This window comes from Centruroides vittatus, unplaced genomic scaffold (assembly GCF_030686945.1).
Source record: "Centruroides vittatus isolate TY-2023 unplaced genomic scaffold, ASM3068694v2 contig_925, whole genome shotgun sequence".
NCBI classification, from domain to species: Eukaryota; Metazoa; Arthropoda; class Arachnida; order Scorpiones; family Buthidae; genus Centruroides; species Centruroides vittatus.
The window spans coordinates 73,048-93,398 of record NW_027122611.1 but is presented as its reverse complement, the minus strand read 5'-3'; the positions used below and the strand labels follow the sequence as shown (position 1 = coordinate 93,398).

Below are 20,351 nucleotides of genomic sequence, written 5' to 3'. Positions count from 1 at the left end.
AAATTAATTTACTTACTTTAAAATATTAAGTATGAATTTTCTTGTGAGATAATTCATATTTTAATTTTAGACCAGTCGATTTAATTTTACTGAAAACCCAGTTAGATGTTTTAATTAGAACAAATATTAGCGAGGTTGAGGCCGAAGTTTTAAACGCGAAAACGTGTACGTCGGACATTCAGTGCCACTTTCCTGTAAGCCTAGAAGTTTGACAATGGCGTTTGGAATGTCGAGCATGATTCCATTGACTTTCCAAACGCCATTGTCAAACTTCTAGGCTTACAGGAAAGCGGTGCTAAATGTCCGACGTACACGTTTAAAACTTCAGCCTCAACCTCGCCATTAGTGGGTTTTGAGATCTTTAATGATTATATTCATGCAAAATTTAGCATTATTGTATTGTCTCTCTTCTAATTGTATCTTGTTTGTGAGAAACATCTCAAAAAAAAACATGAAAAATAAACTATTTGAATGAAAGTTTGTATGTAATCTCCAAATATCAAATTTTTCAATTTTAATGATTTTAAATGACACATATTTAACATACAAAATGACAAGTTTATGGTTAGCCATTTATTCACACATTGCTGTTATACATATCAATGGCAGTACACTATATTTTTGTAGTCTTGTTATTAAATTCTTTTGTCAGGTTATATATAAAAATTTATTTCTGTAAAATGAATACATATTTGTGCTATAAATATTCTTAATCAATCAACGTTTATAGTAGAAACTCAATTATACTACACTGATTTAACAATTCTTTGAAAATGAACAGTTAAGTTTCAAGCAATTTTTATAATTTCCTTGGATCTTCCAAAATTTGGTCTTCAAATATTTTAATACATAATATACTTCATATATCATTCTCAAAAACATTAACAAAGTGGATAGTAAATATTCTTTGAAGATAAATCAAAAAGTTATTTTGCAATTAAAATCTTTGACTCTGATTCTCTTCAGAAATATTTAACTTTTACATTAATTAAAACGCTTAAATATCCAAACTATTTATTTCAGAATTTTAATATTTTAATATTAAAAAGATCTCTTTCTAAGAGATTTTTTAGGAAATAAGCAATTATATTACAAGAGTTTTTGTTTGAAAATATCAAGTGAAATCTTTTAAGAATTAGTTGATTTATTGCACTTTTTCTTTAGCGGTCGAGAAGGCAAATCTGTATTTGAGCAAAGACGAAATTCCCCCGCACTGGGATTGGGACCTGATGATGGGTCGTGATGACGAGGACAACGACGACCAGAATTCTGACATTGAGGTAATTATATTGCTCATCTCGTGAATTATTTTATATTTTTTTTATCTTAAACTTTCACTGTAAAATTTACTTAGACTTCCGACGACGAACCAAGTGAAGAAAAAGATCGTTTTGTTGCACAGCTGTATAAATTTATGGACGAAAGAGGTAAGCCATATATTTGATAGAACAAGAGAGGTTTTTCTAAATTAAACACTAATTGTCAATAATTTTATTATAGGAACACCGATTAACAGAGCGCCAACAGTTAGTGGCAGGGATCTTAATTTATATAAACTTTTTAACATTGTTCAGCAAATGGGTGGATATAATAGGGTAATGCATTAAATATTTTTGTACTAAACAATAATTTGTTCTTTATTTTCTTATTTTGTTTTTTGATTTAAGGTGACAAATCAGAATAAATGGCGGACCATATATACTAAAATGGGATTAGTAATGACTAATCCTGCGTGTTCAATTCAGATTAAAAAAGCATACAAAAGGTAATTGTTTTGTTCTTATATATTTAACTCTGATGAGTATGCCTGTAAATATACTCAATATACATGGTGGGCTCTACAAAGTAAATGCACACAATAAACACACACATTCTTGTTGTAGTACACTCTTCTTATATTTACAGGCAAATGTGAAACATTACAAACAGAAATATCTGTCGACAGGTCTAGAAAATTCTTTAAATTTGTTTTTATAACTTTTGCAAGATTTAATATAAAATTTTCTAGCATAAAGACAAACATTCATATATCACCAACTGCTGTAAATAGTCGGGCTAATTTTTTGGATATATACAATTAAAGATTATAAATAAATATGGCACTTAAGGTAGGCGTTAGCCTGATTATTTACAGCAATTGGCTTAATGCTATCGAGTTTAGTGAGTGTTTATTTGTAAACATTCATATAGTAATTCATATTTGTTGTCTCCTGAATAAGTGCAGTTTTTCAACACAGTTGAATCAGAGAAAGAAAATATTGCCTAGTTTATTAAGAAATATGAATTAGATAGTAATTTTTTTTATAATTGTTAATTTTTAAAAACTAACTAACTCTGGGAGGAGAAGGAATCATCAGTAAACCCACTCATCAAAAGGTTGTTATTGCATACATTTGTAATTTAAATTAACTAGTATTTTTATTTTCATTATTCTTCAAAATTTTGTGTTTTTCTATTTCTATTTAAGAGAGATTTTATTGTTATTTTTTTAATAAGAATTGTTAGCAATACATAAAATAATTTACATGAAATCAGTTATAAAATTGTATATCATATTAAAATATCTAATATGGTTATCTTTATATGCCAGAACATAATTTTTGATATAATAAAATGATTATCACAGAGAGAAGCATCAAAGATTTCAGGAGGAAAATATATATAGAACTATAAATAGTACAGAGGCAGTCAAAAAGTTTCCAGGATTACCCTTCAGATGGTGAAAGAGAGAGAAAATTGTGCACACGTTGTCATGGAGGAAAGATTACAATGTCTGCTCGTGGCTACAACTAGTCTGGGCATGTTTCAGTGCATGATGGTTCACTATTCTGTTTCATTTCAACATGAATGTTTGTCTTTCAGTGCCATATTGCAGTTTGAACAATGTGCAAATTCTTAAAATTTTCTTTGGAGATGCTGTCATTGCTGCAGCAAGTTTTGGTGATACTGCATTAAAGAAATCCACAGTTTATTACTAGTTTTTGTGGTTTAAGAAACAGGAGGCATTGGAGGATAACAAGTGCAGTGAGAGGTTGTCCACATTCAGAATCAAATAAATGATTGCCAAAGTGTGAAAACTGATCTGTTCTGATCCATGAATGATTATCATGGAGTTGAAACAAGAAGTTATCATCTCTTAAAGATCCATTCAGTTCCATTGGATGATTTGATATTGAGCCACGTCAGTACAAAGTGCATTCTTAAGCACCTAAGCACAGATCAGATGGAATGTCACATGCTGATTGCTGAAAATCTGGTTGAAAAAATATGCAGGACCCAACATTTTTCATGAAGATCATCACTGGTGTTTGCCTACAATCAGATGATGTGCAGTAATTGGAGTGGCACACAGCATTGTTTCCCAACCCAAGAAATTGTACTTTGTTAAATTGAAGGAAAGAGTGATGCTCATTGCATTTTTTGACATGGATTATGTGGTGCACTGTAAGTTTGTATTACTTGAAAGAGTGTTACTGGTCATTTCTACATGCAAGTTATGCATAGGTTGTGAAATGCAGTTTGGAAGAAATGGCATGACGAGTGGTTAAAAGAGTGGTTTCTGCATCACAATAATGCACTGACTCACTCATTGCTTGTTGTACAGCAATTCCTATTCCTACAGCAATACAGCAACTCATCAGATCTTGTTTCTAGTGACTTTTGACTATTCCCTACACTGAAAATGGGTCTCAAGGGGATGACTTTCAGAACTGTCGAAGTCATCAAATTAATTGTGATGGCCAAATTCCTGAATATAATAAAAGAAGCCTTCCATTGTTTTCAACAATGGCAGGATCGATGGGGCAAGTATGTGCTGAAAGGTTTTACTTTGAAGATGATTAGGTAAATATTTTCATATCTTCTCCCTTTACAGTGCTCTACCACAATTCTGGGAACTTAAATCTGTGGGAGTGGAATTGATCGATTCCACTCCCACAGATTCATCTGCTTCTATAATGCCACACGTGGTTTCTTAGTGCCCATTTGCTACTATTTGCAGTAACAAAAAATTTTGAAAAGACTATTGCACAATGCTAACACAAGCTCCACCAACAGAAGCAGTAGTCTTGTTCTCACAGCTTCTGTTGTGTTAACAAGTTTCCATATCATTCTGATAACATTCCACATTTTAAATGTCTTACACTGTTATAATGATTAATTTATTAAATATCAATAAAGGTAGCAAAATATAATGCTAATGAAAATGTTTTACTAGGTGATCCTTAACACAATCGTGATGAGTTAGTTAATAAGATTTACATGCTTTACTTATTTTATTCTGGGGATTTGGTAGCATCCATAAGCGGATAATTCAGTATAAATGAATCAGCCAATCAACTGTCTGCACGGTGCACAGAAAGGAAGACAATATTATAAATCTCTGTATTCGTGTGTCTGTGATTCTAAAGTGTTTTCATTGGTTTGTAATGAAGTGACAGAAAAAATGAAAATACTCCTTGTATATGGATAAATGAGATGGTTGACTGCAAGGGAAATTGGACAACACTAGTGTAAGGCTCAATGCCAAACAAATTTACAACCATTTTACTGAAAACTTGAAAAATGTGGATCCATTCTCTGCTAGTGCTGTCTGGTTTACTTGTTTTAAAAATACATACAAGGTTAAAATTGCAAAACTTCATACTCAGATGGGTTTAGCATATGTGGAAGCAGTTGAAGAATTTGTAAATTCCTGCTTAAATTTATTGAGGAGAAAGAGTGCCAATCTGAATGAGTATTTAACATTGGTGAAACAAGTTTCTTTTACAAACAAATAGGAAAATACATTTACGTATAAAAATATCAACAACTCTTGGATTTAAAACATTCCTGCATGAATCCTAGAGGTAACTTTAAATGGAAACATTTGATAGTGTATGAAGTCCAAAATATATATACTCTAAAAGGAAAAAAATTGAATCACCTTTTAGTCATTTGGAAATGGAACTGCAATGATTTTATAATTGCTGAATTTTTTAGGATTGGTTCAACAACTGCTTCATCTGTTTAATAAAACAATAAATTGCAAAAAAGAATCTTGCATTCAGAGTTCTAATAATTAGACAATGTACAGTACCTGTATACATTTGTCAAGACCTTGAAACTACCCATTCAAGTGTCAGTCCTTTTTGTTCCCAAAATACCGCTTCTGTACTCCAGCCACTCAACTAAGATGATGATAAGATTTTCAGAATTAATTATATCTGGAAGCTCTACATAATGCTTTGCAACATTTGGATGTAAGTGCCAACTCCAAAATGATAGACTTTTAAAAGTCTGTCCCCTTCTTTGATGTAATTATTTGAAAGTAGCCTGGGAGAAAGTTTTTCCGGATACAGTAAACAATCATTGGGAAAAACCTGAGCACAATGTGTCACCAATTTTGAAGATTTTAAAAGTGTCTGTGCACAAATAAAAAAAACAATATGCAAGCTACCATGTGCTTAGCAGAAAGAATTGATTGCAATGGCTTTGACATGCAAGTCACATGCTTACGATGAGAAGTTGGATGCTGTCACCAAGGAGAATCATAAACATGGTGGAAATGATGACAATGACATGGAAGTTCCTCTGATTCTCTTGGTTTGCACAGAAAAACTTCAGACGTGAGGCTTCATTATACAGCCAGGCTTCCAAGGATATTCAGGAGTCAAAGTTCATTCATCAAAGTCTCGCACTTAAAAGCTAATTTGGGCATATGCTGAGCTATTAAAAGAATTATAATGGAAATTATGGTAACAAATGCCAACTCAGTTCTTTAAGACAGTTGAAGAAATCACCATTGCCACAACCTTTAATAGATTGAGGAATAACCAGTGCAGAGAAGGAAACAGCTGATGTTGAAAATATCAAGCTAACCTTGCTGTCATTTAGTCTATAGTAACAAAAATCTCCCTCTTAGTTTTTTGAGGATAGCCAGGGTAGACAGTTAAACAGTATTACAGTATCCCCTAATACCATCATTAACTATTCAAGGTAAGATTCATGTCCAGAAATTTCCATTTATTACATTTTGCTGGTACAGCTTGTATTCACATGTTTATGCATGAATTTTTGTTAAAAACAAGCATAAAATATCTTTATAAAATATATACTGTAATACATAAAGAGTTCTTTACGAGAATGGTACGTATAATAATGAGTTTATAACAAGTATTCAAAGTGTATAATGAAAACAAACTGTTTTTCCTATCGGGTCAGTGCTTCAATAACTAAACTAGTTATTATTCCATTACCATGGGGTTTTCTAGGAATGTAATTCCTGCAGTAAAAATTAGAAGTAAATACTTTATACAGCAGAATTTTTCAGACTATATGAATTTTAAATAGAATCAAACAGATACAAATGTAGATTACTGTTTGAAAACATTTTTCATTCATGTAATTCCAAAATTAATCTATTTGTGGAAACATTTTTTCTAGGTATTTACACAGTTTTGAAGATTTCAATCGGAAACTTGGATGCACGATGGTATCTAACACCAGGTCCGGACACACACGATATCGATCTGACAGAAATATTATTATGACAAGGAAAAGAGAACAAAACCTACCTCTCATTAGATCAAGACTATCTAGAGGTGCAAAAGTAAGTATGTGTATGTGTGTGTGTATAATATAATAATAATAATGAATAATGACACAGTTGTTTATGGTACTTGCTGTTGGAATGTATTTTTATTTGGATATTCTTTAACAATTTAGTAATATTGTTGATCTTTCTTGTGATATCTAATTCTTTACATTAGACTAATGGCATTTTTTAAAATTTTTTATGGAAATAAAGAGTTTGAGAAAGATCAAATGTAATTAAATAACATTAAGGTAAAACCTCAATTTAACAGACTAATTCAGGCAAGTGGTGTCTGTTAAAGTCGAAAGTCTGTTATATAATAATGAAGAATTTCCAAATGTATGTGTTAAACTAAATAATTTGTCAATTTTTTATCTGTTTTTGCTTTTATAGGTATGTTTGTGTAATTAAAATTATGAGTGTATGAGAAGTTTAATTTCACAGAAAAGTTTTCTATATCTATTATTGCTTATATACTCACCATAGTTCCTAGACTGTAATAAACAAGTATACGATATAAACAAGTAAACATTTTTGGAAAATACACTTTATGAGCAGTGACTCTTGGATTTGAAAAAATAACCTGTAAATTTAATTACATATAAAAAGCATTTTAAAATTAACAATGGTTCACATATGGATCAGAAATTTTGCCCATTAAATCAAGGTTTTACTGTATAAATATTCTACATTAATAGTTTTAAGTGTGTGAAAATAATTTCTTTTATGCAAGGGAAATATTATTGCCTTCACAACAGCTATGACTTTGGGATTCTTATTTATAATTTATATGAGAAATATGTTAAGATGATGAGAAAGTTAATAAATTTGTTATACAGTAATATTATTGTGAAATTGATATTTTTTTTATTTTAATTATGTATTAATTTATATCAGACGGAAAAATTAACAAATGATAAAAGTCGTTTTTTAAAATTTAGACTAGTTGAGTAAGCCATTTCTAATACTGTGTGATGAAATTTACTTTACACAAACCTGTTCTAATGGCACATCTTTTAACACTCTTATTAAAGCATTCTCTAAAAGTAAGTTTGGAACAAAAAATAATTTCCAAATCAATAACCATTTTGCATATATGAAATATCAATGTCATTTAAACAAAAGAAACATTTGATGGATTGTAAGATTTAAACTGTACTGTTTTTTAAATATTAAAAGTTAGACTAACCTTGTTAAAGTTAGGGTTTAAGAATTAAAGTCATTGTTTTAGACACACAAGATAAAAATTTAATTATTTTATAGCATCCACATGAGCGATTAAGAAAGATCTGACACTGAATTTACAAGAGTTAATGTGTGTGCTGAAAATAAACAACTTAAGACGGAATCTTTCTTCACTTGGCTTGTTAACTTGGCTTGTAATTAATTTTTTAGGAAATTGGGACCTTGAAAGTCACAATCAAAAGAAGAAAGGTAATTGAAGATCTGGTGCTAGTATCAGATCAAAAGGAAACTGAAGTTTGTTAACGTTAGGAGTACAAACTGCCAGTTCAGTACAGATTGCTAAACGTTAGGATTTAAAAACAAATTATTATGAGTCAAAAAGTGAATGTGCCAGTAGAATTTGGAAAAAAATGAAAATTTTACATAAAATAAAGTTTTGGCCAACTCTAGTTTGGTGGCGGCGGCAGCTGAGGCATCGATCTACCAATCTGGAGGACCCAAGATCAAATGTGGGCAGGCAAAACCCCAAGGGATTTTTATGGGCAGTTTGACCTGGATACATTCGGCTAACCTTCACTGTCCAGCTGCTCCATTGTTGACCTGGTCGAATCTACAATGAGTATGAGGGAAAAAATCATCTTAGTGTTTACAGGACAGAAGGAGTTTAAAAAAGTCTCAGTTGCAGGAATCAGAGTACCAAGATACATTCAACAAGTGAAATTGTACAAAAGTATGATAAAAAGATAGTTATGGTATAAAGATAAAAATGCAAATACAATGTAGAAAAAACTCATATTTAGGGTGAGGTATGTAAAGTACAACAAAACATTATCTGTAATTTAGGAATCTCTACCACCAAAATAGAATTTGAGTTATTGAAAATGTTTCTAGCTCATAAGGAATAGAACACTTTCTCTAATATTATATGATGATAATTTTTAAATACTTTTTCATTGAGACTTTAAAAGTAATCGATTTTATTATACAATTTTATCGATATTTTCACATTTAGCTATTTAGTATTACGTGGCATGTTCCTTTATGATTTGAAAATACTATTAGTGATGCAGTTGGTTCTGCATTTGCTTTAATTGGCTATCGTCCAAGTGACTAAACTTCCATTCGAAAGAAATTAATAAATGTGTAAATAAACTAAATTCAGAAAATATATCTTAGATTTTTCTTTTTTTATTAAAGAAAACATTACTAAGAGTCCATTCTAAATTATTTTGCATTTTTATTCAAACAAATATAGTTGAGATTTCTAATTTGTAAATAAGAATGTGTATTATTTTTTTTTTTTTCTTTTAAACTTGATATTTTGCTATTTTAGATAAAAAGCAAGCAAAAGAGTGACGAGAGTGCAGAGCGTCGTTCTCGTCCATCAAAGTCCGACGACGGCGAAAGTGCGAGGCAGAAGGAGGAGTCGAAATCTCCCAATAATGCCGAACCGAAGAGAGAGAAAATTGAAACCAGGGGAAGTTTAAAAAATGAACAGGAAAAGATAAAATGCAATCTAATTAAAGATAAGAAAAAAGAGAAATCAGTTAATAGTAAAACTAAAGAAGAAAAGAACAATAAGGAAAAACCTAAAGTTACTACGAAAGAAGTTGCTAAAGACAAAAGCGTTCCAGTGAAGGTTAAGGTCGAAGAAGACAAAGAACCGGTAAGTATTTGATATAAATTTTGTAATTTAAAAAGAAAATACTTTAATTTGTTTTAGATTTTTCTACATTGTTTTACATTATATTTCGGCTAATTTTTTAAAATACCATCAGAAACATTTGTTACCATTATAAAAAAAAAAAATTTTCAAAATAAGTTTTTTTCCCCCAAGTTAGTTTTTAGTTAACAAAATAATTTTCTAGTTTTCTTTTGTATAAATAAACAATTATACGTTTTGAAGAAGAATGCCACTTACTAGGTTCTTGTACGTGATATTTAAAAGATTGAAGTTTAAGAAAAAATTTACTTTTTCATAACATATTTTATTAATTTTTTCAAAGTAAGCATTTATTTATTTGAAGTTTTCAAGGTACTAAAAATGTCTTATTCAGGGTAATAGTCCCAGAATGGCTGTTCTTGACTAGTGATATGCCAATTGGCATAGAACACTTTTTTTAATAAATGTATAAATGTCCTAATTTAATCTGGTGACATTAAGCGGAAGGCCCAACACTAACCGGTAAGATTTTATGTGGAAATATACAACAGATTTGAGAAAACTGTTTTGATTATATTAAGTGATCACAGTATATACAATATTTTCTACTTTAGGATTTCAATTATTTTATTTTATGTAAAATTTATTTTGAAAAGTTACTTTGCATCTTAAGAAGAATTTCAAGAATGTTAATATTATTTTGTAACATCTCGAGCGGGTAATGAGAAGAATTTGTTATTGTCTATAAAAATTAAAAATACAAGCTATTTGGAATTTAATACTAATAAATTACAAATATTTTTGATGTGTTAATATTTATTTATTTTCTTTTTTAATGTAGTTGAAAAAGAAAAATGGTAAAAGTGAAGATAAAGATTCTGGAGAAAAAGTTGCTACAAATGACAGGTGAGGTTAAAATATTATATATATGTAAAACTGTGTGATTTGGAAAATGTCAACACTTGCATGAAGAGGGGGTGAAGCTGCGCTATCACCAGAGCTGGGGTAGTAGGGCCCAACTTTTTTGAGAACTTCGCGGTCAGTTAGGACTAAATGCACAAGATGGAAAATCTATGTAGAGGGTGGCTCATCTCTACCAATTTGGAATAATGTGTTATTTCCGTATTAATGTTAACAATAATTGGAAGCGTCCTGCAATACACAATTTATATTTTAGAAAAAAAATTTTTTTTTTAAATTTTTCATAATAGTTAATATACTTCAGCATTGAATATTTTATCTTTTAGCTTTTGGATTCTTTTCATTGTAGATTTATTTTTGATAACTGTTTAACATACAGTTTTACTTTCCTGGCTATCATAGAATATAACATAGGGAAAGTATGGTGAGGGTAGAATTTTGACCTTCCCATTTTTGCATTTCTTGACATTTTGACACTGAGAGACCAGAAATGTGCAAAAAAAAAAACCTATAAAATTGTGTGTGTGTCAATGTCTATTTTGCATTATATCTTTGGACTGGACAAACCAAAACTTTGAAATTTAGCAGGGTTATTTCTGTATATGGGCATCTGTGCTATTAAATTTTGGTGGTTAAAGGTCAAGAGGGTAGGAAGATAGAAGGGAGTAGTGTGTCATATCTCGAGTGGGGTCAGACTTAACAAAACTAATATTTGTTATTAGCCTTTACTGTTTTTAAAAACACAACTCTACCCTCAAAATTAAGTGTTTTCCTTTTTAAAATAAATAATAAAATAAAAGTTGTTTTCTTTTTAGTAAAATCTCGTAACAGATGGCACTACATGCAATTTTAACTTTGAGCTAGTATTTTAGTGGTTTTTTTAAAATAGAGATTTTTTTTATGATTTGATGAAATTATTCCTTTTAAGCATTTATTATTTAAATTTTGTCCTAGTATAATTGAAAATTACCATACTTTCTAATGGTCCCCTTAACCTCCCATTTCAGTGCCAGGAAAGTCAAGGGAGAGCCTTTGCCTTTCCTGGCCCATATAGAAATCCAAAAGAGATTCTTGAAATTCGTTATAATTTTAGGGCCGACTTCACCAGAATTAGTAGATAATACAATAATAATGCACAATTATACTTTTAAACTTGCATAAAAGTTTAATATTAGATGAAGATAAACTTTTTTGTAATATTAAAGGCATTGTCGTTCATTATTATTACATCGCGATTTGTTAGATGGAGAGATTAATTCTTATTTACTTATTTTCTATTAAAATTTGTAATGAAATCTAATAACTTTTATATCTTTGTTAACCAAATTCTTATTTTAGATAGTCAGGTTGAGTTTTAAGTACTTTTATTAGCTATTGAATTCCAGAGAATATATTTTTGTCATACTGTCATTTCTTAATTTTCAGTTTCTTACAATATTAGACATTTGTATTCTTACAAACGCAATCATATTCTTTAATAATTTCTGGAGTATTATTGACAAGTACGTTTTACAATTTTTATCAGGAATTTTCTTCCTGATATTATTTTAAAATTTTAGTTACAGAAGATATTTTTAAAAAATATCTATGTTTAACTTTTAATTTGCTTTCTCCTGCTGCTATTGGTTTCTTGTATTGTAGTGTTTTCTTTTAGGTGGTGGTGATAATAGCTTACATATATTAATGATCTGTAATAGATACTAAAACTAAAAATTTCATACATTTAATGTTGTTATATTGTTAAGTTGTACAGTGTAAAAAAAAGGTTTGTAATTTTATCAATCCTGACTCCTGACGTATCTATATATCTGACCAGTTAAGTATTAAATTACCATATTGAACATTTTATGGTAAAACTTTGTACTGCAGTCATACAGTTGTTGCAATCATAGGAATGACTTTTCATATTTCAATACTATGAAATGAGTTTTCAACAGTTTTGTGTCCTCACTGATCAAAAATTAAATAATGAAACGTGGCTTAACGGAGTTATAAGTTTGAAATGAACTGTCACAATATCAGAAATGTGTTTTCAAATTCATCTTCTGACACACTTTTAATCCATGTGAACAGTTTCCATTGTTTACAGCCTTCAGAAGTTGTAATAATGTATTTTCAAGGTTTTTGTTTGACCTATTGTCTTATACATATGTGCACATATGTTAATAAATGTTTGTACGTAATTGTTAAATGTACACTTCTACTCACTTCTGTATTTATGCAACTTTCAATTTTAAAATTATTTTTATTAGCGAGATGAAACCGAAGCGCAACGAAGCCATTGTGAGGATAGGAGATCGAATAAGAGTAAAATATGGAAATGGCAAACAGCATAAGAAATACGAAGCTAAAGTTTTAAAGATAGAAAGAGAAAGCGGTGAAAGAAAATTTTTTGTACATTACACTGGATGGAATGTAAGGTATGTGTATTTTTAAGTTATCAATTTGTAATAAGAAGTCATTTAAAACTTTATTTTCTCAATTTCAAAAATTATTTTTCTGTAATATGTTTTCATGTATTTGTCTTCTTCCAATAAGCAACAAATATTCAAAATGTTGGGTTGTCTAAAAACTCTTCAGTTGTTAAGTTTTATTTAAAAAAAAAATTACATTTTATTACCTGAAACGGTATTTTGATTAATTAATGACTTTCCCATCTTGAAATGAATTTCTGGATGCCTTCCTTGTAGAAACTGGTGATGAGTTTAAATGATTTATGTAGATGTATTTCAGTATCATTGTTGTTTTAAAGATTTCTTATTGCAGCTATTGGTTTCTTGTTTTTGTAATGTTTATTTTGAGGTAGTGACAAAAACACTACAGACCTTTTGAGATGACCCAATATAAACCTTAATATATATAATTTATCCATGCAGAGTAAGAAACTAAGATCTATAAAGAGAAAAAAAAAGTTTTGACTATTCAATTACAGTAGAGCATCGATTATCCGACCCCCGATCAACCTTCACATCATTTAACCGACCGCGTTCTAGTCGGCAAATTCAAATGTCCTCTAGTGATGTAGCGCTACAATATTTGACTATGTCATGGCTACTTTCATATTTTTGTTAAATTTTTGCATGTTTTAGCCGGCAACACTGGCTCGACCATGAAAGGGAAGCCAGTATTTAAACCATGCTTAATTTTTTATTTCGTTTTTATTTTTGTATTTATTTTGTGGGGAAAATAAAGAAATAATTTTTAATGATACAATAGCTATGATTATTATTTTTAAAAAAATTTTGTTAGGCTTAACATTGATGAAAATTCAGCGCTAAGTAGGTTAATAGCAATATACTAATATACGAATTACATGGGATATACTAATATACTAATAATGTATTTTTTCATACTTTTCGGTTCCGTTTTTTTCAGTTATCCGACCAACCCCAGTCCCCAATTGAGTTGGATAATCGATGCTCTACTGTAGTACTTAAATAACTTATATGACACATTTAAAAGTGAATGTTTCCTGGATCGATTAGAATATCATTGGAAAATGGGATGATCGTGTCTCAGTAAAAGTAATTAATATGTTGGCGTGTATGATAAAGTGCTTAATTGTCTTATAATGTTAAAAACTATTAAATAAATCTAATGAAAAGTTGTAAAATTATAAAGATTAATTGTAAATATTTTTGATAGCATTTACATTATCTTTTAGCAGTTGCAGACTATTAATTTTTGTTTTAATTAAGCAAGCTTCAACACCTTGATATTAAAAATAATTAGTGTTTTTTTAATATATTTTCTTTTTCCTATCCTGTGGGCACTGAGAAGGTGTTTTTCATGCTCATTACGAGTTTGGCCAAGTGGCAAGAGATGGGCCCGACTCATCGGGGACAGACAATGCATGCAAATTTCTTATAGCTGCTTGGCCTGATCCCATTCTGGATCATCCAGAGTGGTGGGCTGATGCCTCGGCCATCTGGCCATAATTTGTATTATTTGAAATACTTTGTTTTAGCACCACACTCAATTTGTTACCAATTTTACTGTCAAAAAATAGTGGCACAAAATCAAAGTTTAACTTTGTACTCAAATTTGTAACTAATGTGACATTTCACCAACTTTGTTTGATGTTAAAAATAATAAATTTTAATGCTATTTAATCTGTATGTAACTGTTTAAAACAACTAAACTCTAATAGTTAAAATAAATTATTTAAAATATATTTTTAATCTTTTAAGGATGCATTTATATTGTAACAATTTTATTTTATAGATATGATGAATGGATTAAAAAAAATAAAATAGTAGAAGTTATTGAAAACAAGAGTGGAAATGACAGAAAGAAGAAAGGAGTTCTGTGGCCTGTAATATTTTTATTTGATTTGTATATTTTACATTAATAACACATAGAAAACCAAACCCAAATCGTGTATTAAGAAGCCGATTTATTATCCAGCTATAACTTGGCAAAAATACAGGCCACCACAAAACCCAGGCACTCCATTCCTTCTAACAGTTTTATCCCGTCAACACTTTGCAACAAACATGACAGCAGCAGGCTAAAATTTTTAATGCCATTCTTGTTAATCTTGCCTGAAGCACCGTCAGGTACATTCAATAGTTATGAGTACATCACAAGTAAAATTTGTTTGCAAGTCAAACAATATTTTACAGACATTTAATACCAAAGGACCGGTTGGTCATAATTAAAGTTGTCGTGTTTGGGGAATCTGTAGTTCCAACCAATAAGTCAATCGACACCAAAATTCGTGTACATTCTATTCAAAGGAGACACAAAAGGATTTTGCAAGGAAAATCTCTAGTTACCCAGCATCGCAGCAAAGAAACACTGTATGCATAGCCACACAGAATACATCCGAGACAGGCATAAAAATGCCTACAACTAGCAAATGCTATTCTTCGGCTACAGTAGAAATGGCCATTGCTCTGCCAGAGTACATGCATTTCTTTAAACTGCTACGGGGCCATTTAAAGAACAGTTTATTAGAATAACGATGCTACAGTGGCAGACAGACAAGAACATCGTGTCCCATGTGCAAAGCACTGCGGCGGAATGGTCAAAGTCGGCCATCCAACATACTGCATCGTCAAATTTTGCACCCGAACAAAAGATTGAGAAACAAAATTTGGCATGGTGGCTTGTATACGAGGGGCATTGACACTATTAATTTTTCGTATTGAAAGGTCAAAAGGGTGGGGAGATAGAAGGGATGATGGATCCCAAGAGGGATGGGACTTAATGAATATTCTATTCGTTATTAATATTTCACTCTTTTATAAAACTCATCTCTCCTCTCAATTAAGCTTTTTGCCATTTTACTGTAATTAAAAATATAAAAAGTTTTTATAACAAAATCAGATAACAGATGGTGTCACACGCAATTTTAGTTTTGTATAATTAATAATATAAAAGTTATTTTTTTAAATAAAAACTCATAACAGCCGGGAAAGATACGCAACTGTGTTGCTAGAAAAGTCTAAAATTATCATTTTAATAATTCATTAGATTTTAAATCTACGATGCATTGTTAATTTCGAATGTGATTTCAGGGTTCGAAAAGTAAAGAATTGGTGAAAAGAAGTAAATTGTTCAAGCTGTCGTTGAGGAAATCAAAGGCATCGTCCCTGGCCACTTCGAAAATCTCCAAAAGTGCGTCGGTGATTTGCAGAACGCGAAGACAGGACAGCACTTCGGATTCTTCCAGCAACGGGGGTTCGCAGACCAGGAAGTCCAGAAGAAAGCCCCCCAACTCAGACAACGAAGCGGACACGTCACACAACACGAACGACGCGGAATTGGGCCAAGAGTCGCAGAGTCAGTCGGATCCCAACACTTCCGACGAGACCATCAAGGTGGAATTTTTGTCCGATGCAGAAGAGTCCAACGAAGAAAAGAACCGGGAAGAAACTGAGAAGGAGGAAGAGTGCTCGTGGGAGGATGGCGATGCACCCGACGACAAAGAATTGCCAAAGTTGGAAGAGGAAACTGTGGAAGATACCAAAATCGGGGTGTTTGCCAATTTATCGCCGGTCCTCCCGCCCAAAGAAGGGCCGAATTCCGCCGAGTGTAGAATGGACGATTCTGTGGATCTGCCCAACCCGGGTTTTGACATCACTTCCGATGGCTTTATTCCTTGCCAGAATATAAAAGTGGAGAAGGACTGGGAATTAGAAACCCCGGAAGAATGCGAGAAAATCCCGGAAGCGGCTCTCTCCAAGGATTCGGAGGGATTGGAGATGCCTGATATTTCCACCGACCAGAATGCCATTGGGCCGAAACCGGAAATGGCTGCGGCCAAAACGGAAGAAGAAGAAAAGACGGAAACAGAATTGGAAGAAGCACCGGAACCGGTAAATTTGGACGACCTGCATCCTCCGGAAATAGCGTGGAAGATGGAAAGTCTCCCGGATTCGGCGTCGTTGTCCAACGACGATCATCCTCCTCCTCTGGAGAAGAAGCCGGATTTCAGTCCCGACGCGGGAGAGGAGAGGTACGAGACTCGACCCCTCCTGGAACGCGCCGTCAGCGAAACCGAAGAACTGTCCTGCAAAATTCCCAACATCACTCTACGGGACTATTTAGGAGGGGAGAACTCTGCCGATGAGGAAGGCAGCGCGGGAAAATCATCTTCGGAGTCCAACCCCCGCTCCGAACCCACCAACGGCGATGGTTTGGAAGTGGAAGACAACACACGCCGTTCCTGTCATCCCAAGACGGAGGAGTGGACCCGCCCCCGGGGGGAGGCGGCCACCGCCAAGAAGGACAAGAAGAAAAAGCGAAAACTGTTTAAGGCAGATGGCGGCGACATAAACGCCAACCTTTCCGGGAAGAGCGACGCCGAAAAACCGGGATCGGAAAGAAGGAGAATCAAAGAAGAAGGCCAAGAAGGAGAAGAGGAAAAAGGCCAAGAGACCGGGCGAGAGCAATCGAGAAACGGAAAAAGAATCGTCGGAAGGATCCAGTTTCTTCAAGAAAGAACAGAAGAGGGAGGAAGAGCAGGCGACTTCCGCTTCCGTCTGTCCCGGCGGGAAGAACGAGGAATGCAAGAAGACGAAGAAGAGCAAAAAGAAGAGTGAGGCGTCTGAGAGGAAGGCCAAGAGGAAGAAGAAAAAAAAGGAAGCCGGCTCTCTAGAAGAGGGGAACAGCTCGGACAGCGACAAAGGCTCCAAGGCCAAGAAGTGCAAGAAGGACAGGAAAAAGTCAAAGAAGAAGAGAAGGGCCTCGGCCTCGGAGTCGGATCCCTCGGAAAACGATGGAGCCGAATCGGCGGACAAGAAGTCCGAGGACTCGGAGGACTCTGCCTCGGACTCCGGCAGATCGGGTCCTTTTCCGCCGCGCCTGGAGGCGGTGTTGGGCCTCTCTTCTGACCCGTGTTCCGAGACGGAGCCGAGCGACGCCTCGCTGGATCCGGCATCCGAATCGTCGGTGGACTTTTCGGCCAACGGTTCTTCCGCCGGGCCCGAAGGCCCCGGGGAGGCGGTTCGGGCGGCGGAGGCCTCGACGGTGCTGGACAACACGCCTCCCACCACGCCCGACAGTGCCCCCTCCTATTTGTCCAACTCACCCGTCTACGATGGCGACGTCCCCCCCAAGGAGGGTCTGGCCGAAGATGTGGACGGGACCGAGGCCACGGAGAGCGAAGACTCCCTCTCGCGGACGGAAAGCGCCATCCTGTTTCTGGCCAATCGGGCGGCGTCCGGCAAGAACGACTCCCGCGCCAAGAGCGCCAATGCCCCCAAGCGCCAGTCGGCCGAAATCGAAGAGGCGCGTCTCTCCAAGAAAAAAAGAACTTCCAAAGGATTTTCTTCGGCGGGAAAGAGGAGCCACCCTAAAAATGCCAAAGGTCAGTCTCTTTTACAAAAAATTCCCGGCCGATGTCCGATAGAGCGCTTCGAAGGAGGAAAACCGGAGTTTTCCCGGTGTTTCTCGCACTCGCGACGTCCGAATGGCGGTGTTTCCGTTTCTGGCAAGAGTTCAAAAACTTGCCGGTAAAAATCCGCGGCATCGATCTTCCGTTTTTTCTCTAGGAAATCGTTTACGAATGACTTTCTTCGTCCGTTTTTTAAATCGCTCGACTTTCTCCGGGCCGACGTCGCCTCTTCAATTACGCAAGTGATCTCCAGCAGATGGCGTTAAAACACCAATGGTTTTTCTATGGAGAAAGTTCCAAAAATTCTCGGAAACCTCAGGTTTTGTTTTAGAATCCCGTTTAATTGTATTAACGTGCGGTTCAGAATTTTGAAAGTCGTTCGTTAGTTTTTGAAAATTTCCTAAAGTCGAACGAAGAAGGGAATTTTGGCGCGGTAGGAAATTACGGAGGAGTTAAAATTTCCAAAATATACTGGAAATTGAGTAATTTCCCGCACTCGGTGACTGCCCAATAGGGAGCCGGTTTTCGGCACGCGGTCTTTCAGTTTCCGGAAGTGGGAAAGGTCATAATGCAGATACTAGAAACTTTTCTGCGTTCTGTTTACAGGCGAGCAGAAGGAATGCGCCTCCGACAACACTTCCGGTTCGCATCGCTGCGGTCTTTCGGCCTCCGCTTCCAACGCCGCCTCCGGCACCCGAACGTCCAAGTTCAACTTTTACGTTCCTTTAGGTACGAACCCTTTTTGTTTTGTTTTGTAGGGGAGTGTCTCCAGGAGGAGAAACTAACCGAAATTCCACTTTCAGACGCTTACACCGATCCGGACAAGAGAATCGCCATTTTGCAGGAGAGTCTGTCGGAACTGAAGAAGACCTACATGGCGCTGAAAGCCGAGGTGGCGTTGATCGACCGGCATCGAAAGAAGGCCAAGAAGAAGGAGAAGGAAGGAGGTGCGTCCGCAGCGCCCGCTTCTCTGACGTCGTAGTCGCCGATTTAATTAAACTTTGGTTTGTCGTTCTAGCGGCGGCCGCCATCTCTCGGCTCGGCATTCCCGCGGAAAAGCAAGCCGCCGAATCCTAACGAGCGGCACTTCCGGGACCGGCACCGTCCATTATTTTCTGTACAGTCGACTCGCCGTTTTTTTAACTCGCGCCTCCATCCGTATTTATATATAAATCTCGCCGCTCCTATTTTGTAAGGGATGATCCCCACGTATTTTGTTTTCCAGCGGGCCGAGCTCGTCCGCCGGGAAATTTGTAGGGGGAGAAGTCGTCCGTCGGAGCCGATCCCGCCGATATTCGGGGGGAGGACCCCGGTGGGAGGCGGGACCGGTCTACGTCACGCCCGTCCCTCGGCGGGGGGCAAAAGTGATGGTCTTCCGTGCCGAGGAACATTTTATACTGTGGTCGGCGACTTTTTTTAGTTACGTTTTCTATGACGGCGCCCACGCCCATCTATATATATATAAATATATAAATATACTATTTATTAGATTGTTTTCATTTGTATATGACGTGAGATTTTATTCGGTTGTGGAATCGCTCGTCCGCGTCTTCTGAAATTTTAAATAAATATATTCTTTCAGTATTCGTTGCTTCTATCCTTCCGACCGACGACAGCGCGCCCTTTCGGCCATTCTTTACGGGCGGAAGTCGCCGGAACCGGAAACGAAAAGTCGGAAAGTTCCGGATGTCTCTATCCGTGGACTAAGTGTAACTAGTCTGGATTTTTTTTAGAATCTTCGGGGTGGACGGGCAAATAAATCTGTCTGAAAGACGGGAGAGAACGTTTCGATAAAAAGAAAATGTGGGGTAAAACGAACTACACCGTTCGTCCCGTGTCCGAATGTATAACTTAAAGACTCGTTTCGCAGCTTTAGAAGTATAGGAGAGTGCAACTACGCAGATGCGAGAGGTGATGACGTTTCTCGCTCTCGTTAACTACGACCGCGTGCGTCGACGCGAACGGACGGAGAAAGTGGCATAGAGACGACGACGTCATACGTTCGCGATCGGGAAGACGTTTGCCCTGTATTTTCGGGTGAGAATAAATAGTACTAATTCATTTTCCTTTTACAGCGATTCACAGTATTTGGGCGAGAAGAGGCGAGCCGCGATAAATATCAAACTGGAGATATTTGCGAGACCAGAAATTTGCTGTCGTCAGCG

General features: G+C 35.1%; 1 protein-coding gene across 2 annotated transcripts in view; it reads left to right on the top strand.

The window, feature by feature from the left end:
• The window catches only part of LOC136984609 (AT-rich interactive domain-containing protein 4B-like), a 39,482-nt gene extending 21,958 nt beyond the window's left edge, over positions 1–17,524 (top strand). For both annotated transcript variants that reach the window (XM_067281670.1, XM_067281669.1), the window contains exons 9-18: positions 1,165–1,280; positions 1,355–1,427; positions 1,501–1,595; positions 1,668–1,765; positions 6,424–6,589; positions 9,093–9,425; positions 10,264–10,328; positions 12,596–12,763; positions 14,568–14,658; positions 15,866–17,524. In XM_067281670.1, the coding sequence (XP_067137771.1) occupies positions 1,165–1,280; positions 1,355–1,427; positions 1,501–1,595; positions 1,668–1,765; positions 6,424–6,589; positions 9,093–9,425; positions 10,264–10,328; positions 12,596–12,763; positions 14,568–14,658; positions 15,866–17,392 (2,732 nt within the window). In that variant the 3' untranslated portion in view covers positions 17,393–17,524. The remainder of the gene's footprint in view (positions 1–1,164; positions 1,281–1,354; positions 1,428–1,500; positions 1,596–1,667; positions 1,766–6,423; positions 6,590–9,092; positions 9,426–10,263; positions 10,329–12,595; positions 12,764–14,567; positions 14,659–15,865) is intronic.
• The last annotated feature ends 2,827 nt before the right edge of the window (positions 17,525–20,351 follow it).